Genomic DNA, 27,829 nt, shown 5'->3' with positions numbered 1-27,829 from the left:
ATTATCTAATATTGGAACTTCTCTACCTCTGGAATTCTTTTCGTGGGAGATCATGAACCCAGTACTGTTTAATCTACTTCAGTTAGGTTTCCTGTTACTTGTATGGAAAAGCACTCTCACTGATACACATGCATATAAGCCTAAATCCACGCAGACATACGGCCCTTTCAGAGAGGTCAAATATATTTGCACTGTGGTTAAGATTTTCATGGTCAAGAAATATTGAATTCCTCCCACATGCCAGGCACAGTACAGGTTGTTGAACTGAATGGGTTGGGGAGGGCAGGATTCTGCATCTTTGGTGGTTACAAGCTGTGGTAAATGTGGTGATGAAAGTGGAGCCAGGTGTACTTAGGGAAGGTATCATGAAGACTAGGCCAGGAGGCTAGAGAAGGCCCTAACAGAGTCCAGTAAAAGCATGCATTCCAGATTTAAAGACCCATGCCATATCAATCAACATCATCCATTTCTAAGTTTCTATGTATTTGTGATATGTTTTGGTTTTAGTTATATAAGAACTGTAAGAATAGTGTTATGTGTATAATAGTGTTAGGTGTATCTATATTTAGGTAATGTTAAAATAGCTTAAATCAACATTGAGGCCCAGAATGTTCCCTTTTAAAAGGAACTACTGAAGCCAATTTAGAGGAAGCACACTAATACAAAAGATGAAGCAAAGGAATGGGAACCAAGGCATTTGGTGTCTATTCCTAGCTACTGGCTGGCAGCCCTCTGTGACTCCGATTCCCTAATCTGTAAAATATGACTCATAAAGAGTTGCAACTGAATATTTTAGAGTTTTTAAATTAATGAGGGATAAGTTTTTTAAAAACTCCCTGTACTGATATGAAAGTTCCAGAAATCATTCACAAGTTTATTATAGCAAAGAAAATGGGCAAAACGAAGCGAGTGGGTTCAGGACATACAAGGAAAGGCAGTCAAGGCAGAAATCAAGAGGGAAGTCAACTCCCCACAGCAGGAAGCGGCGCTCTGCAGATCAGAGCTATTACCGAATAAATACTTGCTGGAATTTCCAGAGATGACCAAACAAACATCAAGAAGGAAGTGGCTTTTTTCTCTTTGGAAAGTTTAATTATGGAAAATTTCTAACACGTACGAAGAGCCGAGAATAGTAACGAGCACTACCCCGCAGCTTCAGGCAGTCATCACTCACGGCCCGTTACTCTAGAGCAAATTCCAGACCTCATATTATTTCGTCCCTAAATACGTAGGCACGCACCTCTAAAGCAAAACAACGGGAACCAAGGCATTTGGTGTCTATGCCCAGCTCACTGGGGGGCAGCCCCTGTATCTTCAATTCTGCAATTCGTAACATACTACTTATAGGGGAACGGAGCGGAAATTTTTTTTAGGCAACCACAATCAAAAAGGAGGCGGTTAAATCCTCCTAAGACTCCAGGAGGGAGGCTCACCCCAAAAATCCGGGTTGGCGGAGCGCAAGGCGCTGCCAGGAGACATCTTTCAAGGCGTGGGCCCCGGGTGCGGCCCGCGGAACCCGCCTTCTAGGGCGCCGGCGGGTCCTGGCCCCACCCCTGCCCCGGAAGTCTCCGCCCACTGGCCCCAGCCGCCCCCGCACGCCCCCGCCGCCCTGGGCGCGCGGGGGGGCTCGGGGGCGCGCACGCCGTGCGTGCCGGGCGCTCGCGACTGTACCTGGCGCGGCCCGGAGGACCGCAGTTTGGCCTGCCATGTTCCTCTCCGCGGCGCTCCGGGCCCGTGCAGCCGGCTTCGCCGCCCAGTGGGTAAGGAGGCTCGAATGAGCGCGGGCGCTGCCGCCGCCCTCCCCCTCTCTCCGCGCCTCCTGTTGTAGCGGGCACGCGGGAGCCCAGGGCCCCGGACGGGACCCCGGGCGGCGGCAAGGACACCGCGGCCTTCGCCCTCCTCAGGGAGGCCGCGTCGCCGCGGAGCGAGGGGGTCGGCGGTGCGGCTGCGGCGGGCGCGAGGCCTCCTTCCGGACGGGAGGCGGGAGGGCGGTGCCGGGACCTCCGCCCGCCTAGCAGGCCGAGTCTGTGCGCGGGGCGGCCCCAGGGTCCCCTAGCAGCACTGCCCTTGGCAGGTGGGGAAGTTGGCCGAGTGATGGCGTCACCGCGTCCCGCACCCGGAGGACGTCGGGGCCGCTCGCGCTCCTGACATCCAAGCCCGTCTCTAGAAAGGACATTGACTCTCGGGGTGAAACACCCGTTCGCACTAACTTAATAGAACGTGTTCCAGAAATGACGAGGATGACGGCGGGGCATTTACCGGAAGGAAAGCAGCCTTTCCCCCAGCAGTAACGTAGAAAGGTTGAATCAGTTCTCGGCAGAAGGGAGGGCGGTGGTGCGCAGTAGCGGAGGATGAGCTCAGGGCCTTGCAGGGAGACCTGAGTTTGGATGGTGGGTGCACCGTCTTTCCACCTTTGTGCCTTTGGGCTCTTATTGTTCTCACTTGGTGTCCTCGGCTGTCAAGTGGGAATATTCTAATTTGTAGAGTTTGGTTTTCAATAAACGCTTGAGGTTCTACTGTTACCTGCTGGGCTCCAGGTAACATTGTGGATAATAATAATGACAGGTGACATTCCGTGACTGCCCTTCTAACCAGGCCCTTCTAGCCTTTTACAAATAGTGGGATATCAGAATGACCGAGCAAAAGTCAGGAAAGATGTGAGTAAAGTGGTCTCACCAATAAAGTTCCTTTCCTAAAAGAGAAACATTTAAGGAAATCATTTACATTTTCAAAGAAATTGCTTATTTTGTTATAATTGCTCCTTTATTAGCTAGCTGCCAATTTCTTCAGCCACAGGCTTTTATTCAGCTTGTCATTGCTTTAAAAATATCCAGAATTTAGTACTGTGTCTAGGGGAAGACACTAATTGTGTGACCTTGAGCCATATTTCTTAATCTCCTTGAGCTCTGTTTTTCTTTTCTGTAAAGTGCAGTAATACCTTATTGAGCGATTGTCAAGAATTGCCTAAAAATTATGAAATATGGAGCAATAGCTACTCAGAATAGGTTTATTTCCATCTTCAGTAATTGCCCAAAGTTTTCTGTAATGTTGACACCATTTTACAACTCATCACTGCCTCTCTCCCAAGCCACTAATTAGTTTCGTAGGGGTGAGAGAGTTGTGGTGGCGTTTTCAAGGATTGTGTTTTCAGTTTTAGAATTTTAATTTGGTTCCTTTTTTATAGTTTCTGTTTCTATCTTTTCATTTATTGAAGATGTTTTTCTTTCTGTCCTTAAGCACTGTTGTAGCAGTTTTGAAATTATTGTTTGGTAATCTCCATTGTCTTTTTTCTTGAAAATAGGTTGTTTTCCTTTTTTGTTGTTTTATGTTGAGTAATTTTGGATTGTATCCTGGACATTGTGAATGATGTCATAGAGGCTCTAGATCTTTTTAATTCCTCCAAAGAATATTTTGTTGTAGTTGTTGCAGGCAGGCAATTAACTTGAACTGCAGTCTGGCTCCCTTGTGGGCAGCGGCTCAAATATTGGTTCAGTTCTTTTAGCTGGGCTGTTTGGAGTCTGCCCTGTGTGCATGCATGTTTGGAGTCAGCCACAGAATTGGGGGCTTCTCCTCTCTGGCTTTTCCTTTTCTGGGATTTCCCACTTGCCTATGCCTCTCCTGTGGTTGTCCCAGCCTCTCCTGTGGTACTTCAAGACATTAAGGCTGCAGGTTTTCTCTTGGAGTTTTAGCTGCCCAGCATGGGATAGACTGGGGCCTGCCTTCACGGTAAAAGATGTAAAGAAAAAAAAAAAAAGAACCCTTATTGGCTTCTTCTAAGTCTAGACTCCTTTCATGTGTCTGCCTGCATTTGGTTGTTCTTCAGTGCCTTCAGAAAGATTTTTGGTTTTTAATTTTTTTAAAAATATTTTGTCCAGAGTTCATAGTTGTTACCCAGTGGTTTGGCCTGATAATAATCTACTCAGCCATACTAGAAGTAGAACGTTCTTTGGTGGCATTTTTCTTCCTAAATTTTAAGTTTTGTAGAACGAAATGTTTTCCTATTCCATTAGAGATTCCATTGATTTTGCAGTATCTACATTTTGGCTCTAGGACATTAACCCAGTTCTTTAGAAAGAAAGAGAGAGAGAGGGAGGAAGGAAGGGAGGGAGGGAGGAGGAAAAGTGAGATTAGAGGGCATTTATATTAGTTTTCTATTGCTGCTGTAACAAGTTACCACAAATTTGATGACATACACAAATTTATTATCTTATGATTGTGTAGGTTAAAAGTCTGACATGGGTCCCACTTGGCTAAAACCAAGGTGTTGGTAGAGCTACCTTCCTTTCTGGAGATTCTAGGGGAGAACCTGTTTCCTTGGCTTTTCTAGCTTCTAGAAGGTGCCCTTCTTTGTTGGTCCATAGCCCCCTTCCATCTTCAAAGTCAGCGAGGGCAGGTCAAGCTCTCACATACCATTCTGACCCTGCTCTAACTTTGCTCACTCCTCTGCGTTTTAAGAGCCCTTGGGCCCACCCTGATAATCCAGAAAATCTCCCTATTTTTGGATCAACTGATTAGCAACCTTAATTCCATCTGCAACTGTAGTCCTCTTTTGCTGTGTATACTAACATATTCACAGCATCCCAGGATTAGGATGTGGGTATCTTTGGGGCACCATTATTCTTGCCTGCCACAGCCTTAAACAGTTTAGGGGAAAGAGAAAATGAACGCATTTTAAGTTATTCACTGAGGTTCAGTGGGCCACTATTGCACACTACAGACTCAGATCTTTATATTGGAGATGTGAACTCAGTCTCCAGTGTAAGGATAAAAATAGTATGCTAAACACTTCATCTCATTTAATCTTCTTAACACTTTAAGATAGGTACTCCTGTTATTTTATAGATGAGCAAACCTAGGTGCAGAGAAGCAGAGCAGCCTCCCTAAGGTTATAGTAATTGGTGAAGGTGAGACTGACTGAAATGATGTTTGGACATTTCATTTCTGTGAAGTATTCTTCTCTTTAGGACACTGGAGTGTTATGGGTATCCATATTGGATTTTAGATATGTAAAGAATGCTTTGTTTAATTTATGGGCAAGATGGCTGAAAGTAATCACGAATATTGTGACCATTAATATGGTTATCTTAATCTGTAATGCTCCTTTAATACCTGAATTGTTCGTTTTAGCTTTTCTATAATATAAAATTTGGCCAAATTTTACTTGGTAATTCTCTCACAATGCTAGTAAAATCACTTATATTTCTTTAATCCAGATTAACATTTTTAGTTAAATTATTGATGGAACTTTATTTGGAGAACATTTGTAAAACTCTCCTATGTATATTTGAATATATCACAAAACTTAGTTTTAGTGGTTAAGGTGTGTCCTCAAGTCAGAAAAACCTGTGTTTGACTTTTCATGTATTTAGCTGTGTGATCTAGGGAAAGTTCTTTTCTTTCCTTCTTTGAGCCTTAGTTTCCATATCTGTAAAACAAGGGATGATAATAATACCTATGTGGGGATTTTGTGAGCCAAGGGAGGCAGGCCTTTTCATTTCTAATCTGTCTCCCTATATATGCTATGTGTTTTTTTAAATTTTTTTTTTTTAAAACAGTAAATGCAGCTCTTCTGTTCTTACAGAAAACCTAAATATATATACATTAACACAGAATTTTAGCAACTTAATATCAAAGGTGATTTCTTCAAAATAGTAGAGAAAGGGCTCAATTTGTTTATAAAACAAAGGCAAGCAAAATAGTGAAGGTAAACTGATAAAAGCCCTCATTTGTTTTTCAACTGGGCATACACTGTTACTCATTCATAGCAAGTTAGCACGTGGCCATTTTCAAAGCTGCCCTGTTTTTTGATATCTTTAGGAACTTCACCTATTTTACTACATTCATTATAATATCCACATCAGGCATTTCCAATAAAGGAATAAATAAGATATTAAAAGTTTGAATTATAGAGGGGAGGGGCAAGATAGAGGTAGGGGATTAAGAGTTACAACTACTATATATAAAATAAATAAGCTGCAAGGATAATTGTACAGCACAGGGAATATAGCCAATATTTTATAACTTTAAAAATATATAAAAAGTATAATGTATAAATATATATATAAATATAGTGAATCATTATGTTGTGCACCTGAAACATAATATTGTAAATCAACTATACTTCAATTTTTTAAAAGTTTGAATTATAAGTAGTCTTTTCCCTACTTAATGGGCCATTTGAATTCAGTTTCACTTTTAGAAGAAAGAAGCATTCTAGGACGAAATCGTCTTAGAACTGGAAAAGAACAACTTAGCTAGGCGGGACTGATTTGAAGAGTAAGCTGAATTTTCCCCCCTGCTTAGAATAGAGTCTAGGCTTTTCACTAGACTGGAGTCTAGTTTCTCATTAGACTCTGAAAATGTCTATACTTCAGTGAATTCCAGTTGAATTCACTGAACTCCAAATGAAAATTCAAGAAACTTTTTTTTTCATAAACAAGAATATAATTTGATAGTGAAGAATTAATAGTGGGTTTCAATTCTAGCTTCTTTTTCAGGGTTTAAGAAGGAAGCGAGAAGACTTACAGCAGGCAAGTAGTGACAGTGACTCTGTGTTAGCTAACACAGCACAGTTGTTCTCAAAATGCAGTTTAAATCTTCCATTGTTCAGTTATTAAATGTTTTATCCCCATATCAGCTAGGCAGATGTAGTAACGCTTTAACAGGTTTATAGTATCTTCAGAGATAAGGTTATATAGTACCTGACTATTTGAACCTCAAAATACTTCAATAAGTATGTATCCCTGTTTTTACAGATACAGAAACTGACACAAAAAAATTAAGTGACTTGTGTAAGGTCACACGTTAGCAAGTGGCAGCATGGTGATCTAAACCAAAATCTTCCATTAAAAAAAATCATCATCATCATAATATCTGTAACTCCAGCATTTCTGTAACTTAACTACTTTTTCCTGACTGTTCTCAATCAGTATGTAGTCTATCTTCAAGGATTTGGACTTTAAAACACTTTATTTTGGGGAGCGAGAGAGAGAGAGTATGTGTGTGTGTGTGTGTGTGTGTAAATTCACGTGCATATGCAGAATTACAGGTCAGCCAGAGAGTGCCTCAAAATAGATTTTCCAGTATGCCACTACATAGGCCTCAAGACCAATTTTCAAGATTATCTGTATATTTTTAAGTAAAGTATGTGACATATCCTGGAATAATGAGGAAAGGATCAAAACTGAAGCTATTCTAACTTAGAGATTGGTGGTGTTTATTTTGATATACTGGGAAATTGGAAGGAGAAATAGGATTAACAGTAGATGTTTCATTTTGTACTTGATGAACGTTTTGTTTTAAATAAGAATTTTTTTCAGTTTGTCAATTCATGCTAAAAGAAACCTAGAAAATAGAGAAAAATATAAGAAACAAAATATAAAATAAGAGTCCCTTATAATCTTGTTAACATCATAATAACAGATAAGCACTTTTAATTGTTAAGGCCATCTAGTATTTTCATTAATGTCTATATTGAATATATTGGGATGGTAGTTTATACTTCTTTGTTTTGGTTAACCTTGATATTTTCCAGTTATGATTGTGCCACAAACACTTCTTTCTATGTCATTTTTAAGAAATATTTTTCTTAGCTACATAATATATAATGTAAAATATGTGTGTGTGTTGTGTGTGTTGCATTTATTTTAAAGGAAATTTTTATCGTATATCTCGGACACAAAAAAGCAAAAAGAATATAATAAACACTGTGTATCCATCCACTTGCTGCCTAAGAAAGAAAACAAAACCAACACAGTTGAAGCCCCTTTGTGTACCACAGCTGATCAAATTCTCCCCTCCTCCCCCCATTATCCTGAAAATATTTATCACTCCCATATTTTATACCTATGTTTCACATTCTGTACCTGGGTCTTTTCTTGTTAATTAAAGCAAGTGTTCTGTGTAAACTTATTTCTTCAACTGAAATATTATTTGGATCTAGGGGAAAAAATCTGTGATTGTGTTATGTCACTGCTTTTGCTTCCTTGTCTGTTATGTTTGCCTTTGAATTGTCCAGCTCTTTGCCAGTTCCGTGTTTTGTTTAATCCAGTGTTCTACTATCTGTGGTTAGTAGAACTCACAAGTTGGAGGATTTCTGAACAACGGTAGAATTGCTTTTCAGGGAGAGGGTAGAGAAGGTAGAAGTGGGGGAGAAGCAATAAGGCAAAGAGAAATGAAATGCAACATAGAGAGTAATCAAATGGATTCCTTCCAAAGCAATTGAGTATGGTCAATCTGCATAGCATTATAAGAAGCTTTCTGAAACTACTTTTATGGCTGGAGTTTCTAAACTAAGGTAGTAAAGAATTGAAAAGGGGGTGTACATTCAACTCATTTTTACAGAATGAAAACATGTTTGTGAAATGAAAGCTATCCAACTTGATTCAGACAAAAATGAAAGGCAGTAAGTTAATGGTACATTAACTCTGCAATTGCATGCCAAAAGAATGTAGGAGAAAGGATATGCGACTCGGGAGATTAGGTTGTCATTCTGGTTCTTCCACTGACTCTTGCGTGTTACCTTAGGCAAGTTAGTAACCTTACCTTTGAATCTCCATTTCCTTATATCTCTCCTGAAATAGAGGTGGGCATGGTGTAGTGTGGTAGGCCATATCTCTGAAGATACTCTACTTCTATCAGTTGATTCTATTATTTTAAATTATGGATCTTAAAATTTCATAAGGCTTTTGATTTACTAAACTTTCTTAAAATTTTAGGGAAGACATGTAAGGAATTTGCATAAGACAGCTGTGCAGAATGGAGCTGGAGGAGCCTTATTTGTGGTAAGTAATTACTTAGATTTCTTCAGAATGGAAGGACTTGGAAATTTGGGTAGATACAACACAACATATCTTAAACACCAGTGTCTTTGGTATTTGCTGGCCATTGTGGGAATTTAAACATAGCTAATTGAATTCACTACATTTCAAGAGGTGTAGTTCCAGCTAAACCTCTCAAATTTAAATTGATACCAGGGCAACTCTGGGAATAAGAATTTAGATTATTCCTTGGTGAAATAACTGTGAACCTAACCTGATTTCTTGTCACACTTTAGGTTCTTAAAAATCATTCATGTTGGCTCAGTGAAGATTCTGAGGCTGCAACTTGGGGAATCCCAAAATGGCACTAGCTTGAAACTCACAGATTTTAGTAATACAGCGAACACATTGGCAGTTGGCCTTTATGTTTTTTGTGTCCAGGGTTTCACTACAGGTAGAGGTCGATGAATTCCCTAGCTTGGTTGCACAGTTCAGAAAGGCTAAGCTATGTATCCCCTTTCTGTGACAAGGTACATTTTTTAGGAATCAATCTAGTGTTTAAAGGCAATTTAGTGGACTTGTATGATGATTTAGAGTTAGTGGTATCATTTTGGAAAATGAATTATTTTTAGGCTGACTCTTAATAAATGAGTTAGCTATACTATTAATAAGTAGAGTCCTGCTTTGTATTTTGTCATCTTTGTCTAAAAACATTCGAGATCATTGTCCAAAGTTTCCGCTTTTTTTCTCTTCTATGTCCTTGAAAAACCAGAACTCTGAGAGTTAACTTACTAAGGGATTCAGTTCTGTGTTCACCATACATACAAAACATTAATTGATGTAAGTGTTAATCTCAGTGTGACTCATTTGATTTCCTGTTGACATGCCATTTCTTGTCAGTGTTTGAAGAGGGCCTGCTCTTTTGGAGAAGAAATAAAGCTTGCTGTTGGCTAGTTTCTGTAACAGAAAACTAGCTGTTGGCTAGTTTCTGTTGTGTGGGGAAGAAATGGTGCTTTTGTAGTAGGAGGTAGGTCCCTTTGACAATCTGGTACACTCTCTTTTGGAAAAAGGCACATATTTTCACACTCAGTATTTTGTGTCTTAGGGACTTCCGTTGTGGTCCAGTGGCTAAGACTCTGCACTCCCAGTGCAGGGGGCCCGGGTTCCATCCCTGGTCCGGGAACTAGATCCTACATGCTGCAAGTAAGAGTTTGCATGCCGCAACTAAAGATCCCACATGCCCGGACTTCCCTGGTGGCTCAGTGGTTAAGACTCCACACTCCCAGTGCAGGGGGCTCAGGTTCGATCCCTGGTCCAGGCACTAGATCCCACATGCATGCCACAACTAAGGAGCCCGCCTGCTGCAACTAAGGAGCCCACGTGCTGCAACTAAGGAGCCCGTGAGCTGCAACTAAGGAGCCTGCCTTTCGCAACAGACCGGACACAACCAAATAAATAAATAAATAATAATTTTTTTAAAAAAGGGGTCCCACATGCCACAACGAAGATCCCGCGTGCCGCAACTAAGACCCGGCACAGCCAAATAAATAAATTAAAAAAAAAATTTCGTGTCTTAATTTCATAAGGCTTCCAATAATCGGTAATTTTTTGTAATTAGATTACATTAGAAGATCTTATTCTCTAATCAAGTTAGATAATGCTTTTTTTGGGTTTTGATCCTAAAGCTACTTCTCATAACCTATAAAGGATGATTTTGAAAACTTCTAAATTTTTGAATTCTGCTAATATTTTGGTAATCATACTCATCAGATCTGTATTTCATAATTAGTTTAGCCATTCTTCTTGATGCAAGGATAGGTTGATGTATATCATGTTCGAATTAAAGCGAAGAGATTAAATGAACAGTAGTAGTAAAGTACAAATTCACACTTTTGAGGGAATTTTGATAATTTTGGAAAACATTTTTTTTCCTTTGTGTAGCACAGAGATACTCCTGAGAATAACCCAGATACTCCATTTGATTTCACACCGGAAAACTATAAGGTACGACTAAATTAACATTATAATTAATTTACAAAATATTTAGTATCTTCCAGATGTATAAAAACAAGTGCTTTTTCTTTGATACAGAGGATAGAGGCAATTGTAAAAAACTACCCAGAAGGGCATAAAGCAGCAGCTGTGCTTCCAGTCCTGGATTTAGCCCAAAGACAGAATGGATGGCTGCCCATCTCTGCTATGAACAAGGTACTTCATTTTTGTGTTAGTTCAAAAAGAGGAGAGATTGTGTATAGTAACTTCCTTATGTAGAAATTTCTCTGACATTCATTGATATCAATCCAGGAGTTTGAAGCCCTTTAATCATTTATATGTTTCATACCTCAAATTACATTTATGTTTTTGTTGGTTCCCTTAATAATGCAGAGAACTGAAAGGGTAGAGCTTTTTATCCTTGCAAGAAGTAGTAAAGGCATTATAGTGAAAGAGGCTTTCTTTTTTTCTGTCTTTGAGAGAAATGGCAATAATAATAAAAGATCCCAAATGTGTATAATTTGCTGTCAAGATATTCTGAAAATGAATGTACTGCTTAAACACTAGAATTGCACAGAAAAGGATCTGCTCACAGCTAAGGTGAATCTTTTTAATATTTTGCATCTTTGGCTACAAGCTTTAACAAAATACATATAATACATGGTATTTACGACACTTGATTATGGCAGCTTGGAATCCACAACGTACAGAAATCTTATGGGTGACCCATTTAAATATGGTTAATATATTCATGCATGTTTTAGGATTCATTTTTTCCTAATAGTGTTTTCAGCAGTAATCCAAATTTCAAGTTTATTCATATCCTATTAATACAACTACATTTGTATGGTATTATGTTACAGTGTATCATTTACAAAGTGCCATATAAAACCTTATATTATTTGATTCTTGTGAGAATCACATGACTAATAAGCCAGTGTGATATAATGGAAAACATATTTTACTTTGGACTAAGAGATCTGATTTTTCTCTGGGCTTCTTCATCTGCAATGATGATTTTGAACTAGGTAGAGCTCTTCCAATTATTATATTATGATTTCTAAGTGATAGAGCTGGGACTGAATCATTTCTAATTCTATGTATTTTCTACTTGACTGACTGTTGCAGAGATTCTGCTATACTTCATTCTCCTTTTAACTTTCTAAAGTCTAACTATTAGGTTAGACCATTATCATCTTCCTTAGAGTATAGGAATGTCCTCAATTTATCTAATGGAATCCTGGATGCAAATTTTAGATATAGTTCATTGATCTCTTATTTACTTTGTACAGTACTCTAACACTGTTGTGGACCTTTAGTTTTTTGTTTTTTTACTGTGAAAAATGTTATAAAGCAAGTTTGGTTGGTACTATACTTAGTAAACATAGGTGCTTATTTTTCTTTTTTTTCCAGTAAATCACATATATGTTTGGGGGTTTTCTAAATTCCTTACATTATTTTTGTAATAGCCAACTTTCTCAATAATGATTTAGATGTGTTTCTAATCATAAATACTTTTTTTTTTTGGAAAAATTTGTTTTTAATAATGGTAAGCTTGTTGGAAGTCTTGCTGAGTGTCAAGCTTAGCAGAGCAAAATAAAATAAATGAGAAACTAATGCGAGAACATTTCAAAAATATTGTCCTGTTCTATTTAGAATTGGATGTATATGTGTGAGAGGCAAGAAATAGCATATAGAGAATAGAATCAAGATTCTTTCCACTTTGAGATTTTTAATGTTACTGTCCCCCTCCCCCCGCAAAGAGAAGCCCAACCTTACAACAAAAACAAAATCTAGAGGCTCATGCATCATTTCCTTAACCATCACTAAGGCATAGGGAGGTGCACAGCAGCAGCTTTGGGGGGCTTTTTCAATTAAACACCAGGGCCTTACAATTATTCCATTGGTCAGGCCCCAGTGTGTGTATTTTGAGAGAAATATTCAGACATATAAGCCTGGTTTAGTATCACTAAATTAAATTTAGCATAGCTACTTTAATCTTGCACAAGTGAGCCGGGATTAGATGTCTTTTGAGAATACATTTCTTTTAGAATCCCTGATAAGAGAAAGTTTAATATATTTGTCATTTGAAACGCTATTTAATGAGTTCTTTTTTCATGTCAGAACCTGGATATATGTATAATTTTTGAGTGTCAAAATTGAAGGACTTAGCCTCGCAGATATCAGATACAGATATAGTTTCTGCTTTCAAAGAACTTTTTTGGTTTTTACCAAATTGAAGTAATACGCTCAATTAATAAATATTGTAATCATATTATTTTAAAATATTTTAGGTTGCAGAAGTTTTACAAGTACCTCCAATGAGAGTATATGAAGTAGCAACTTTTTATACAATGTATAATCGAAAGCCAGTTGGAAAGTATCATGTTCAAGTCTGCACTACTACGCCTTGCATGCTTCGTAACTCCGACAGCATACTGGAGGCCATTCAGAAAAAGCTTGGTATGGGACACAGTATATTTATAAATTTTATGAAAAAATAGAGTTGTCTTTCGAGATTTGACCTATTTCTTACCTGTATTTTCAAACTTTTACCATCTTACTGGATCTGTACTTCACAAGTAAATTTTTGTCTTACTGTGTTTGCCCACCATTATTGCTTCCTATTTTGTATTCTTTAGTTCTCCTCCTCAAAGCTGAGTTTTCATGTTTTCTTCCTTAACCATTGAGTATGTTTTAAAAGCTTCTCGAAGTTTTAAAGTTTTCATTGTTTAGAAAATTAAGTTTCACTTGTTATGTGATAGCATGTGGCACATAAAGAAGTGACTGTATCATCCTTGTATCCTTCCAAACAAGACTTGGAACAAATAAGATACGAGAATAGGACTTCCCTGGTGGCGCATTAGTTAAGAATCTGCCTGCCAATGCAGGGGACACGGTTCGAGCCCTGGTCTGGGAAGATCCCGCATGCCGCAGAGCAACTAAGGCCATGCACCACAACTACTGAGCCTGTGCTCAAGAGCCTGTGAGCCACAACTGCTGAAGCCTGAGTGCCACAACTACTGGAGCCCGCGTGCCTAGAGCCCGTGCTCCACAGCAAGAGAAGCCACCGCAATGAGAAGCCTGAGCACCACAATGAAGAGTAGCCCCCACTCACGGCAACTAGAGAAAGCCCGCATGCAGCAACGAAGACCAGTGCAGCCAAAAATAAATAAATTTATTTTAAAAACAAAAATGATACTAGAATAGGAAGAATGCTTCAGGAAGGGAAATTTGGAATAAGATGTTATTACAATTATACTCCAGTAAAGATGTTTAAAAAAGAAAGATGTTATTACAGTAGCATTTACAGAATTAAAAGGGCATTTTATTATATAAAACTGCCATTGTTGCATTTATCACTATACATATCAAATGAAGTAAAAGGAGGTGTCTCTTAATTTTGTTGTTACTTGCATGTTGTAAAAATAGTTGGAGAGTATAGAAGTATGTAAGACAGAAGTCTGAAGTCTGCTCAAAATCCTACCCTGCCATCTCCAAGGTACAAATTATGATAACAGGTATATTAGTTTTAGATTTTATATTGTTTTAATTATTTTCATTATTAAATACATAAATGTAATATGTCTGCTTTTTGCACTTGATTTTGGCTATAATATGTGTGCCTCATTTTTCTATTATAAGTTAAATTATTCTGCAGTTACTTTCATGTATACAACATGTCTTTGCATACTTGTCCAATTGTACACGAAGGTTGTTTACAAGAAGTAGAATTGCTGGGTCAGATTTTACTATATTTTGCTAAAATGCCTTCCCTAAAGATATGAGAGTACCTATTTTCCTTACATTCTTAATGATCTTTGACATTAGCTGTTTTCTGAGTCTTTGCCCGTCTGATCGTATGACTGATTTTAGTAGGTTAATTAGCATGATCAAAATGAAGATAATATGGTCTGATGCACTGTTATGTAACAAAAAACACTGGAGATGAGTCCTCTGAAATTTGTTTTTAAAGGAACAAGTCCACTTAAATCCTTGAATGTTCTATAATAACTATACAGAGTTGTTTAATTTAAGAAATTTAATGCTCTTAAATACTTTTTATATGCCTCTGTAAATACTTTTTATATATATGCTTTTTATGTTGGTTTTTTTTTTTGGTTCTTAAGCTATATTGCAATTAAAATATAACCTGGTCCTTACCAGTGCTTATTTATATTTTTAGGAATAAAGGTTGGAGAGACTACACCTGACAAACTTTTCACTCTTATAGAAGTGGAATGTTTAGGGGCCTGTGTAAACGCACCAATGGTTCAAATAAATGACAACTACTATGTGAGTATTTACTTAATATAAAGTTGTATGATGTTATATTTAAAATATTTTAAACATTTGGTTTCTTGTCATGTGGATGTTGGTTTCTGAATTATTCATTTAGAAGAAACTGTTGGCATAAATATCTAGAAGGTTTCTTTTTTCCTGGTTTCCAAACTTTATTAAAAATCAAAGAATAGAAAAACTTTACATAAAATATGTCAGTTTTAGCTTCCACATTGTTGTCCACCAGAACGTTTTAAAAAAATTATTATCATTAAACATTTTTGCATTTAACTCCAGGAGATAATGACACATTTTAAAAACTTTTAAATAGGGGCTTCCCTGGTGGCGTAGTGGTTAAGAATCTGCCTCCCAGTGCAGGGGACGCAGGTTCAAGCCCTGGTCTGGGAAGATCCCACATGCCGTGGAGCAACTAAGCCTGTGCACCACAACTACTGAGCCTGCGCTCTAGAGCCTGCGAGCCACAACTACTGAGCCCGCGTGCCACAACTACTGAAGCCCACGCACCTAGAGCCTGTGCTTCACAACAAGAGAGGCCACTGCAGTGAGAAGCCCGCACGTCGCAACGAAGAGTAGACCCCGCTCGCCACAACTAGAGAAAGCCTGCGCACAGCAACAAAGACCCAGCGTGGCCAAAAGTAAATAAATATTTAAAAAATCTTTTAAATAATGAAAAATTTAATAATTTACATATAAATACAAAAAATAACCACCAAGGCTTAATAGATAATAATATTTTGCCACACTTGCTTTAGGTATTATAATTTTTATCATTATTATGCGCAGAAATAAACTATAGGTGAGGGTAAACCTCCCCCACCCCCATTCAAAATCCTGTTCTTTTTCTTTCATTCCCAGAGATAACCACTATCATAAACTGTGTTTTTCCTGTACATGTTTTTTAAACTTTCAAAATATATGTATCTAGGCATGCTAATAATACTATATTGTGTGTTTTAAAAATTTGACAGAGATTGTATCGTAACTCTTAAGAACTGCTTTAACCAGATCTCAGAAGTTTTTTTTTTTTAAAGGAAGTTATTTTGTTTATGTATTTATTTATGGGTACGTTGGGTCTTCGTTGCTGTGCGAGCTTTCTCTAGTTTTGTTGAGCGGGGGGGCTACTCTTCGTTGCGGTGTGTAGGCTTTTCATTGCGGTGGTTTCTCCTGTCACGGAGCACAGGCTCTAGGTGTGCGGGCTCAGTAGTTGTGGCTCGTGGGCTCTAGAGCGCAGGCTCATAGTTGTGGCGCATGGGCCTAGTTGCTCCGCGGCATGTGGGATCTTCCCAGACCAGGGCTCGAACCTGTGTCTCTTGCATTGGCAGGCGGATTCTTAACCACTGAGCCACCAGGGAAGCCCCTCACAAGTTCTTTTTTTAAAAAAATATTTATTTATTTATTTATTTTTGGCTGTGTTGGGTCTTAGTATAGCCTGTGGGATCTTTTGTTGCGGTGTGTGGGCTTCTCTCTAGTTGTGGCGCGTGGGCTCCAGAGTGAGTGGGCTCAGTAGTTGCAGCGCATGGGCTCTCTAGTGGAACGGGCTCCAGAGCACGTGGGCTCTGTAGTTGTGGTGCACGGGCTTAGTTGCCTTGCGGCATGTGAGATCTTAGTTCCCCAACCAGGGATCGAACCTGTGTCCCCCACATTGGAAGGTGTATTCTTAACCACTGGACCACCAGGGAAGTCCCATTACAAGTTTTGGTAAGTAATATTTTTATCATTTAGTTCTAAATATTTTTAAATTTGCATTTTGATTTCTTCTTTGACCTCTGTTTTTTAGAAGTGTTCTTAATATCCAAGTGTGTGGAGTTTTCTAGTTACCTTGTTTTAATTGCTTGCTACCCTAATTATATCATGGCTGTCATTCATAATATCTTGTTAGTTCATAATCCTTAGAAGTTTGTTTATGGAAATTCTTTTAAGGCCTGTGTTGAAGGTAGATACTTCAAGAAGGGATTGACTTTGCTTCTCTCTTGCTCCTGGAAATACTACTGGCCCAAAAGAAATCCCTTCTTCTTATATCCTCCCCTCTTCTTCCCCTAAAGTGTAAGTTTCTAGAGTAGCAGGGTTTTTTTGAGGGACAGTTTTAATTTCTAGTTTTCCCTTATATTGAGGGTATAGCTTTTGGGGGTCTCAGCTTTACATGGTTTGGATGACGTCCTGTGTCCTGGAGATTTGTCCCTTGCCCCTCTAGGCTATGAGACCCTGAAGCCAAGTTTTTTTGCTGTTCCACTGTCTCCCTAAGTTTTCATTGAGTTTTTGGCCTCTGGGTATTTTTTTCTTGTCAGTGCCTTGATATTGATAAAATTTTAAAGTTTTTAAAAAAATTTTATCCAGCATTGTTAGTTGTTATAATAGGACGTTCAGTCAGGATAGCTGGACTGCCATAATGCCTGTAATGGAAATCTACAGTTTTTTTTTTTTAATGAAGATGAAATTGGACTTCTTTGGCATTTTACATTTCTGGGATGTTTTTATTACCTATAGGGGTTTTCTTCATTTTAATGATGGTGATTCAAATTTCTTACCTTCTCTTTCTCATATTAAAAAAAAAATTCCTTTAAAAATATGGCAATAACTTACCCTTTTCCCACATTTCTGCAATTTACTCATAATCATGAGGATCTTAATTTAAGCAGGAATTAGACAGTCAAGGCTTTGTATGAAGCACTGTAATTCTAAATATAGTAGACTGCGGATTTATGCAAGAGATTCAGTTAGTAGTGGTATGGTCTTTGGTGAGGCAGTTAACTTTTTATTATTATTATTATTATTTATTTATTTTTGGCTGCGTTGGGTCTTCGTTGCTGCACACGGGCTTTCCTTAGTTGCACTGAGCGGGGGCTACTCTTCGTTGCAGTGTGTGGGCTTCTCATTGCGGTGGCTTCTCTTGTTGTGGAGCATGGGCTCTAGGCATGCGGGCTTCGGTAGTTGTGGCACATGGGCTCTAGAGCACAGGCTCAGTAGTTGTGGCCCACGGGGTTAGTTGCTCCGCGGCATGTGGCATGTTCCCGGACCAGGGCTCGAACCCATGTCCCCTGCATTGGCAGGTGGATTCTTAACCACTGCGCCACCTGGGAAGCCCAAGGCAGTTAACTTTTATGGATGTCAGCTGACCAGTGGATAAAATGAAATAGTCACATAAACTGTGATCGGATACCGATTAGAGAGAAATATTAAATACATTTTGAGGATGGTTGAATATGGTCTTGACATTTGATTTTATTAAGGAATTATTATTGTTAGTTAATTGGGTGTGGTAATGACATTGTGTTACTTAAGAACATTTAAAAATGTTCTGAGAGTTCCCTGGCGGTCCAGTGGTCAGGACTCTGGGCTTTCACTGCTGTGGCCTGGGTACAGTCCCTGGTCAGGGAACTAAGATCCCACAAGCTGTGCAGTGAGGCCAAAAAAAAGTTCTTAGGAGATGCCCGCCTGCTGTGGTTATTAGGGGTGAAGTGTCATGATGTCTGCAACTTGCTTTTAAATGTACAGCCAAAAAAAAAAAAGAAAAGAAACCAAAAGGCATATGTGTACATAATTCAGATATGGTAAGGAATATGGTTATTCATGTATACTTTTCAAATTTTCATAATAAAGAGTTGGGGTGGATAAAATCATTAGGTGAGTTTAAAGATTCCTTCTAGTTTTGAGGTTCTGAGCATCTGTTGCACCCTAAGCAGTTCTTATTTTTATAAATGTTTATTCTATATTAAAGGGCTTCTATGAGGCTAGGCATTGAATATACAGTACTGAATCATGATTTCTCTAGCATAGTACCAGGGTCCTAAAAACATTTTCTTAAGTACTTAACAGTTTGGGAGGGGTAGAGGGGATATAATGTAGTTTAGGCACTTTCATTAGTTTAATCTTGCCCCATTCTGTTTTGACTGTCTTTTGACTAATCCTAGGGTGCAACCAGGGGTAGGAGTGTGTCTATGTGTTTTAACTGTGTTTGTTATTTTAAATAACAGAACACTTGAGGTAAGAATTTTACACAGGTGTATAGTGCACAAAATACAAAGCTGCTCTGGTTGAAACGGGGATTGGAGGGTCAGGATTATTAAAATAAATGTGTCCAAAATAAGTTTTTTACTTTTCCTTTCGAAAATTAAGTGACGTTTGCAACAGGGTGAATTTTACCTGGGAAATAAAGAAGATATCACTAGGGTATTAGACCTTTAGCTTAGGGATAGATATTAGGCATCTACTTTTTATGACTGCTGGTGCTAATTACTATTTGCATCTCACTGATTCTTCAAGGACATAGCATTTGTTGAGCATGTGCATGGCAGTGTTCTATTTTATTTATCTTCTCTTTTAATCCTCAAAACGCTCTGAAGTCAGTTTATGAATGAAGAAACAAATTTGGGGAAGCTGAGTAATTTCTCTCAGATTGCTGGCTAGTAAGTGCTGGGACTTCAGCTCAAATGCAGAACTATCTCCCTTCAAAGCACTGCTCTGTGCTGCCTCTTAGGCTGCAGCTCCTATTGCTATTGCATTTAGCAGGACAGACTATGCATAGGAGTTACTCAGTTGTTGCTGCCTTGGTAACTAACTTGTGAGCTGAGACAGACAATAAACTGTTATTAGGGATTTACACTGATTTTGAGGTAGGATGTAATTTTAATATGACTATTTTACTTTTTTTTTCTAGGAGGATCTGACACCTAAGGATATTGAAGAAATTATTGATGAACTCAAGGCTGGCAAAATCCCAAAACCTGGGCCAAGGTATCCTTTTATTTCTTTTTAATAAATTTTAATGGCTTAACCTAAGTTAGTCTTTCATGTAGACTTAATTTTAAAATTTTAAACCCTAAGTCCATAGGAGTTTTCAGGAGCCTTGAATACTATCTAAATCAACTTGTCATTTAAAGCAATGATTTTTTTCCCCCGTCCAAAACCCTATCAGATAATCATCTGGTATCTACTTGGATGATATAAAGAAGGGAAATGTACTACAAACAGAAATCTATTTCATTGCTTAAAAGTTCATACTGCCAGAATTTGACCCAAAGTCTGTCTTCCCTCTGATTTCCACCTAAAGGTCCAAAGGTTCTGTCCTTTGAACAAACACAAGATAATTTTTATATCTCTTCCAAATGCCGGCTCTTTAGTTACTTGAAATAGCTATCTCATCTTCCCCGTATCTTTTCTCAGATTTAATATCCACAGTTGTTTCATTGTTTTTCCTTATATGACATAGTTTTGGTCTCCCTCCTTGGCAGGTCTTCTGGTTGGCTAATGAGTTTCTTAATATGATACTTAAACTAATCACAGTATTTGAGATATGTACTTAGCATGTGGGGCATTGTGGGACTGTCTTCTTTATTCCAGACATCATGCTTATAATAATGCAGCCTAATTACATCAATTCTTACTTCAGATACATTACACCATTAAATTGTACTTACAGTCAGTTAGAATGCCTAGATCTTTTTCAACTTAGACATTGTTTTATCCAGGCTACTCCCATCCTGCAGTTGTGTAACTGCAGTAATTAGTAACTACTAATTACTCCTCATTCAGTTATGAACCTGAACTTTTGCTGCTAAACAAACCCCTATTCCTTATCTAAGTGTTCTCATTACTTAAAATTCTCTCTTAATACTAGCAATGTTTGCATGGTTTTATAGTTATATTCCCTTTGTATTTTTTCTGCTTATGTCATATAAAATTTTCCTTGTCTCAACATATATATAGGTTTTAAAGGCCATACAGTATTCTAATGTATTGCGAGAACTATGATGTGCTCTTTATTACCCTGTTTTAAAATATATTTTCCTTCTTTTTGTTACAAACAACGATTCCCTGAGGTTGAATTACTAGGTCAAGAGGGTATGCATGGTTCTGGAGTCTGCAAGAAGTACTGAGAATTACTCCCTTATTGTTCTGACCGACTAATAACCCTACCTAATAAGAAAAAGAGGTCAGTTCAGGATAACAAGTTTAGTAAAGGCAAGCTGGCCCCTAAAAAACATACACTTCTTTCAACACTTGAATTTGTTTAAAGACGTTTGGCATTCCCTTCCTAGTTCCTCACTTACTTGGGCTACACTGAAAACATTTTTTAGGAATAAAACATTTCCACTGTGAAGAATTAGTCTCCTTTATGGAGGCTACTGAAGTGAAACCTTTTGTCATTTAACATTACAATATTTCTCTTAGCCACTGGTCCTGTCCCTTACTTATCCTTGCTTCAACTGTAGCCGCCCCTTGCCCAAAAACAAAAGTTCATAATATTTTTCACAAACTTTAGCTTGTTTTTAGGACTCGGATATTTTAAAATAAGTTCGTGCTACTCTTGTATTTGTACTTAAACCCGTAATACTTCTTTGAACTTCGGGGTACTTTGTTTTAATATCTCAGGTGCACATTTCCTTGTGAAATCCACTTGGTTTCTTTAAATGTCCCCTTTTTTTCTGATTAGGTATTGTTTTTAATTCTGTAGTCATACTTTTGGAGCTTAGACCCTCCTCCTTCCTTTCTTGTGAACTTCGTGATCTATTGATGACAACATTAATCCAGCATTAAATCTCCTGCCACACAAACAGACAGATAGCTGCTTTGTCTACTTTATTGTATTCCCTCAGCATTCATTTGTTTTACAAATATTTCTGGACATGTGCTGTGTGCCAGTCACTATCTTAGGTTGTGCATACAAATTATGAACAAGGTAAAGTCGTCATATATTTTATATTCTAGTGATGGAGAGAGACAACTAGTGTAATACCTGAATAATAAATGCTAGGAGGAAAATAAACAGGTTAGGGGATGAAGGATGACTGGAGGTAAATTTAGTCAGGTGAGGCCTTTCTGAGGTGGTGAATTAATGACCTGAATGATAAGCCCAAAGGAACCATGTAAAGAGCTGGAGGAACAATGTTGCAGAGGGAGAGGAAAGAGGAGGTATTAAGGTCCTGGAGGAAAAATAAGATGACAGTACGGTTGAAGTGAGTGATCAAGGAGGAAAGTGGTGGAAGAGGTCAGAGAGGTAGGTAGAGGCCCAGGTAAGCAATTTGGGTTGAATCCTAAGTATAAAAAGCTGTTGGAGTGTTTTCAGTAGGGAATGATATGCGTGATCTTGTTAAAATTATTGTCGTAGTTGCTGTGTAAAGAATAGTTTAAAATTTAGTGGATGTTGTAGGGCAGAGGAATTACGAATGATTTCTAGCTTTTTAGTCTGAGCACCTCAGTGATTCCTTTAACTAAAATGAAGAAGATTTGGGGTAGGGCAATTTTGGGGAAGAAAAGTCACTTTGTTTTGGACATGCTACTTAGCATGTTTGAGATGCCTACTTAGACATCCATGGTAGAGTGCGGAAAGGTTAGATATGAGCTTGGGATTTAGGGAATACATTAGGGCTGGAAATATGAATTGGGGATTCATTAGTTATTATAGATGGTATTTAAAGCCATGTCTGGATGAGATTACCAGGGGTGAAATTAAGAGTTTGTTGTTGTTTTTAATACAGGAGATACTATAACATTGTATTTTAACATTAATAAACAGGAACTAAGTACCACAGTAAAGCATTTTCGACACCTAATAATAATAGGAATGTTGCTTATCAGTAACTGTAAATAGTTCTTCAATGTGATTTTTTTGACAGTGTTCTAGATTTGAGCCAAAGACTTTAAGAATTACTGGTTTCTCAACCTATTTTTATTTCCTACGTATCACCTCTTATTTAAAAAGCTGATATAGGGAATTCCCTGGCAGTTCAGTGGTTAGGACTCTGTGCTTCCACTGCAGGGGGCACGCACGGGTGGTCAGGGGACTAAGATCCATGCCATGCAGTGTGGCCAAAAAAAATTTTTTTAATAAATAAATAGCCGAGATAAATCTATTTCGTTTTCAGTAATTGCAGAGCATCCATCAGTGGTATATGTAAAGAGTGTATCTGGACATGGTAATTCAGAATGTCTTCCCAGCATGTGAAAATAAGAACTTCCCCAAGTTAATTTCTTGGCTCTTGAGAGAGACTGTGATGATAGCAGTAACCAAAATAGTTATAGCTGTTCTTTAAATTAACCAAAGCTGGCTACTGCTTTTTTATTAGTTTTTTTTTTTTTAAATAAATTTATTTATTTATTTTTGGCTGTGTTGGGTCTTCATTTCTGTGCGAGGGCTCTCTCTAGTTGCGGCAAGCGGGCCTCTCGTTGCGGAGCACAGGCTCCAGACACACAGGCTCAGTAGTTGTGGCTCACAGGCCCAGTTGCTCCACGGCATGTGGGATCTTCCCAGACCAGGGCTCAAACCCGTGTCCCCTGCGTTGGCAGGCGGATTCTCAACCACTGCACCACCAGGGAAGCCCTATTAGTATTTTTATAATAAAGCCCTCTGCTTAAATATTTGAAAGACGTGCTAGTTGTGAGTCTTTGAGTAATTAGAGAAATTAAACTGGTTCAGTGGTAACTGATTTCTGAGTACCACTATCAGGTGTACTCTGGCCAAAATTGGTAAAGATTGCTATCTCTTTGTGGTTCAAAACTGCTTTTTTATTATTTTGGTAAATGATGGCTAGAAAGAAAATATTAAACTGATGGTAAGACAACATTCTTTCTTTTGACATTTATAAATATTTGTGTGCTAGAGATTCTTTTTGTTTTTAATTTATTTTTGGCTGCGTGGGGTCTTCGTTGCTATGTGCAGGCTTTCTCTAGTTGTGCAAGCTGGGGCTGCTCTTCATTGAGGTGCGCAGGCTTCTCATTGCGGTGGCTTCTCTTGTTGTGGAGCACGGGCTCTAGGGCATGCGGGCTCTAGAGCACAGGCTCAGTAGTTGTGGCGCACGGGCTTAGTTGCTCCGTGGCATGTGGGATCTTCCCGGACCAGGGATCAAACCCGTGGTCCCATTCATTGGCAGGCGGGTTCTTAACCACTGCACCACCAGGGAAGTCCCTAGAGATTGTTCTTATTTTCAATTAAAGTACTGAACATAACTTCTAAACCTGCTTCCAATTACTAATTAATAGATAGAGGTTGTTTTTTAGTATGGATTATCTAAAACTAATTTTAAATTCAACTTGAATTATTCATATTTAGTTTTATAAAGATATTTTAAATTTTACGGAATTCTGTGGAGTACAGATAACATCTGAGGTGTTTAAAAGTATAGATAGGCTACAAAGTATATATACAAAAGATATAGGTGATTGATGATAAACTCTAGACAATAAAGTCACTGGTTTTTTTATACTAAATGTAGGGGCAGTGGTGCACGTATCTCAGTAATATTAAAAAGATAAGCACTTGGGGCTTCCCTGGTGGCGCAGTGGTTGAGAATCTGCCTGCCAATGCAGGGGACACGGGTTCGAGCCCTGGTCTGGGAAGTTCCCACATGCCGCGGAGCAACTAAGCCCGTGAGCCACAATTACTGAGCCTGCGCGTCTGGAGCCTGTGCTCCGCAACAAGAGAGGCCGCGATAGTGAGAGGCCCGCGCACCGCGATGAAGAGTGGCCCCCGCTTGCCACAACTAGAGAAAGCCCTCGCACAGAAATGAAGACCCAACACAGCCATAAATAAATAAATAAATAAAACTTAAAAAATAAATAAGGATTTCTGGGTTTAAAAAAAAAAAGATAAGCACTAAACTTTCATAAAGTAGCTTTTTTTTTTAAGGAATTCCTTTTATTTTTATTATTTATTTATTTATTTATTTATTTATGGCTGTGTTGGGTCTTCGTTTCTGTGCGAGGGCTTTCTCTAGTTGCGGCAAGCGGGGGCCACTCTTCATCGCGGTGCGCGGGCCTCTCACTATCACGGCCTCTCTTGTTGCGGAGCACAAGCTCCAGACGCGCAGGCTCAGTAGTTGTGGCTCACGGGCCTAGTTGCTCCACGGCATGTGGGATCTTCCCAGACCAGGGCTCGAACCCGTGTCCCCTGCATTGGCAGGCAGATTCTCAGCCACTACGCCACCAGGGAAGCCCAAGAAGTACTTTTTTTAAGCCATAAAAAATGTACAGAAAGGCCAAGTTTTCTAGAATGCAAATGAGTTAAAATGATTACTGTGCAAGTAGTGTTGGAATGGCTAAAAAACCAGATTTACCTTTTTAATTGTAAGAAGAGAACAAGGTAATTAATAGATGGTATTTTAAGCATATCGGGGGAATCATTTTTTGTTTTTTATTACGTGAAAATCTGGGTGTAAATTGTGGCTGTCAGGTGAATGGGTGGGGCTAGATCATGGCCTCTCTAGGGTTCTGAAGCATGTTTATAGATAAAGTGAGGAGGAAAGTTACATGATTAGTAGATTAAACCAAGTTTGTAGGCTTTACTGGAGTATTTTACAGCCTTTGTAGTATTTTAATGTGCATTTTGTGAATGGTGGGGGCAGGCGAAAGTTTGCAGGCAGGCATAACAGAGGACTGGAACCCCCTTTTTTCCCCTAAAGTATGTTATGGGATGGTAATTTTGTGGAACAAACTTTAGGAAACTGGACCAGATTATTCTTAAAGTTACTTTCTTGTATAAAATTCCATAATCCTGTGAAGAGCTCATGCAGTATACATGATTAATTCTATTTACTGTTCCAGAAACTTCAGTTTTTTAATCTTCCTAAGTTGATCCTTTGTGTTGGTAAAGAGGGTAGCTGAGCTTAAACCACAAGAGGGAACCTAGTAAAGGAGAAGAAAGGTCCTCCAAAATGGATTAATTTCATTATTTCATTGGTAGTCAAAGAGCAGCAAGGGTACCTGTGCTACCAGTTAACATAAAAAAAATTACAAAGCGAAATACTGTTTATTAAAGCTAGATATCATTTTGCTACTTACCCTAAAACTTTAATTTTAGGCTGTAACAGATAGTACAGTAACTGCTTTTTTATCTGGTTTTCATAGTGAACCTATAATGCAAATATATTAACTAATTTCTGACTTTGTAGGTATTCTTTATTATAATACACTACTTAGTTACTTGCATTATGTAATGTAATAGCTTAAAAGATCTTATAAATGACTATGTGGTGTCATTTTCCTGTCCCCTCAACAAATGATTTTCTAGGGCTAAAAATAGACTTATAAGATTGATGACAGAGTGTGAAGGGCAAAGCCAGAGGGAATAAAATGATTTAATTGAATAAGTTCTTCACCTGAAATCTGTGGCAGGAACAAGGTAAATGAGCAAAGCCAGGGAATAGAAGGGTGAAACAGGAGTAGGTGCTGAGATAGGCTCTAGCAACAGAGGTCAGACAGGGCAGAGGTTGAGCCTGAACGATTACCTGGGAAAGTATGTGTGGTGGTGAAAAGAAGACAGGTTCATTTACCTCTGCACTGCCTCCCTTCATAGAACTATAGGAGGACCTGTTCATGTTTTCTCTGTGGCTGTGGTAGCCACCCTGATCTGGAACCTGTTTTTGAAAAATTAATATGAATAATTTAGCCTTTAAAAACAAAAATACAAACGGATTTTGTCTTTACTGCTTCTAAGGGACATCCTCCCAAATCTTCAAATCTCTCAAGGAATCCAGTTTTTGTTTGTTTCCAAATACAGTGTATAACTGTGTATTCCCTGCGACAGTGGATCTCAGTCAAAATAAAATTCAAATACAAAAAGAATAAACGTAGTGCTCTAGTTTATTAAAACATGCTTTTTTAAAATGTCCTCTGGGGCTAGGTTATTTTGCTGTAGTTCTTAGCTATGATCTTTGGGCAGATGCTGCATCATCCCAAGCCTTGGTTTCTGTATCTGTAAAATATTTTGGCCAGTGTCCCTTGTCTCATGGTATTGTTGTAAAGATTTAACGAGCCAGTGATGTATGTACACTGCTCAGTAAGTGGGAACTAGTATTAGTATTATTTTTATATTTTTCATATTTCATGTTTTTATATTTAACCTTAGGAAGAGAAAATCTTGCGGCAGTTATAATGTTTGGATTAAATAATCCATACTAGTTTTCTGAGGAGAAATAGTTACTTAACTGGGCTCTTGGTGAGGTAACAGTTATAAATGGTAATCATTAGCAGTCAATTTAATGTTACTTTTCCTTTCAGGAGTGGACGCTTCTCATGTGAGCCAGCTGGAGGTCTTACCTCTTTGACTGAACCACCTAAAGGACCTGGCTTTGGCGTGCAAGCAGGCCTTTAATTTATATTCAACTGTAAATATGTCACTGGAGAAATAAAATATGAATCTCCTATCTATCTACATAGACTTTTTATATTATTTGTTCATTTCCATCTGTGTACACCTTGCTTGTAACCTAGCAACTTGCAGCAGTAAGTGCCATGTCAGGACTTCAGAGCACCATTTTAGTCGTCTGCTGTCTTTGGCTAACTATGAACACATTATTCCATAAGCTAGTTAACAGTTATTTCAACATTACGCATTTTCAACTGCCCCTTCACTTTTATCAGTAATATTAGGTTATTGTGAAGTAAAAATTCTGTCAAATTTCAAATACATTTTGCACTCCCATCTTTAGCCATAGCCAAGTCTTAAGTTAATATGATCTTTCTATAAACTTTGTCAGTATTCCCTTTAAACATTTTTATATTTACAGCACACCATTGCTACTGTAATTTCAACTGGTAAGTGACATATCAAGCAGACTGTAGGTGTAACGGGGATAGGGTAGTTGTCTCTAGAAGTACTATTTATCATTTTTAAAGAAGGAAGGTACAAAACACTTTGATATTATCCTTGGCTATTCTGACCCTGCAAGTATACAAAAACTAAGTGGGGGAAGAAACTGGAAGTGTAACTTGAGTTGGAAGGTTCAGTGGATAGGGGAAATATACTCCTCAGCTGAATGCATATTACAACTTGGAAGAAAGAA

General features: G+C 38.3%; 1 protein-coding gene across 2 annotated transcripts; it reads left to right on the top strand.

Annotated features, from left to right (window-relative positions):
* Positions 1-1,633: 1,633 nt before the first annotated feature.
* On the top strand, positions 1,634-27,194 carry NDUFV2 (NADH:ubiquinone oxidoreductase core subunit V2). Of its 2 annotated transcripts, none has more exons than XR_009497167.1 (8): positions 1,634-1,760; positions 8,718-8,783; positions 10,701-10,763; positions 10,851-10,967; positions 13,046-13,214; positions 14,938-15,047; positions 15,364-15,688; positions 19,708-19,784. XR_009497167.1 is itself a non-coding variant. In XM_059893735.1 (8 exons), exons 1-8 carry the CDS (start codon positions 1,707-1,709, stop codon positions 27,136-27,138), a joined length of 750 nt encoding a protein of 249 aa, XP_059749718.1. In that variant the 5' UTR covers positions 1,637-1,706; the 3' UTR covers positions 27,139-27,194. The 2 variants fall into 2 exon arrangements, 1 of the variants encoding a protein (XP_059749718.1); XM_059893735.1 differs by lacking the exon at positions 15,364-15,688 and adding an exon at positions 27,045-27,194 and having other exon boundaries at positions 1,637-1,760.
* Positions 27,195-27,829: the final 635 nt, after the last annotated feature.

This window comes from Balaenoptera ricei, chromosome 14 (genome assembly GCF_028023285.1).
Source record: "Balaenoptera ricei isolate mBalRic1 chromosome 14, mBalRic1.hap2, whole genome shotgun sequence".
Lineage (NCBI taxonomy): Eukaryota > Metazoa > Chordata > Mammalia > Artiodactyla > Balaenopteridae > Balaenoptera > Balaenoptera ricei.
The sequence above is the reverse complement of the archived record's forward strand: the minus strand, read 5'-3'. Positions and strand labels throughout refer to the sequence as shown.

Excerpts from the sequence above, each read along its gene's own strand:
- NDUFV2 (XM_059893735.1), top strand. The coding sequence starts at position 1,707 with ATGTTCCTCTCCGCGGCGCTCCGGGCCCGTGCAGCCGGCTTCGCCGCC. Across the intron at positions 1,761-8,717 it reads CCGGCTTCGCCGCCCAGTGG|GGAAGACATGTAAGGAATTT; the intron begins GTAAGGAGGCTC and ends TTAAAATTTTAG. Across the intron at positions 10,764-10,850 it reads TCACACCGGAAAACTATAAG|AGGATAGAGGCAATTGTAAA; the intron begins GTACGACTAAAT and ends TCTTTGATACAG.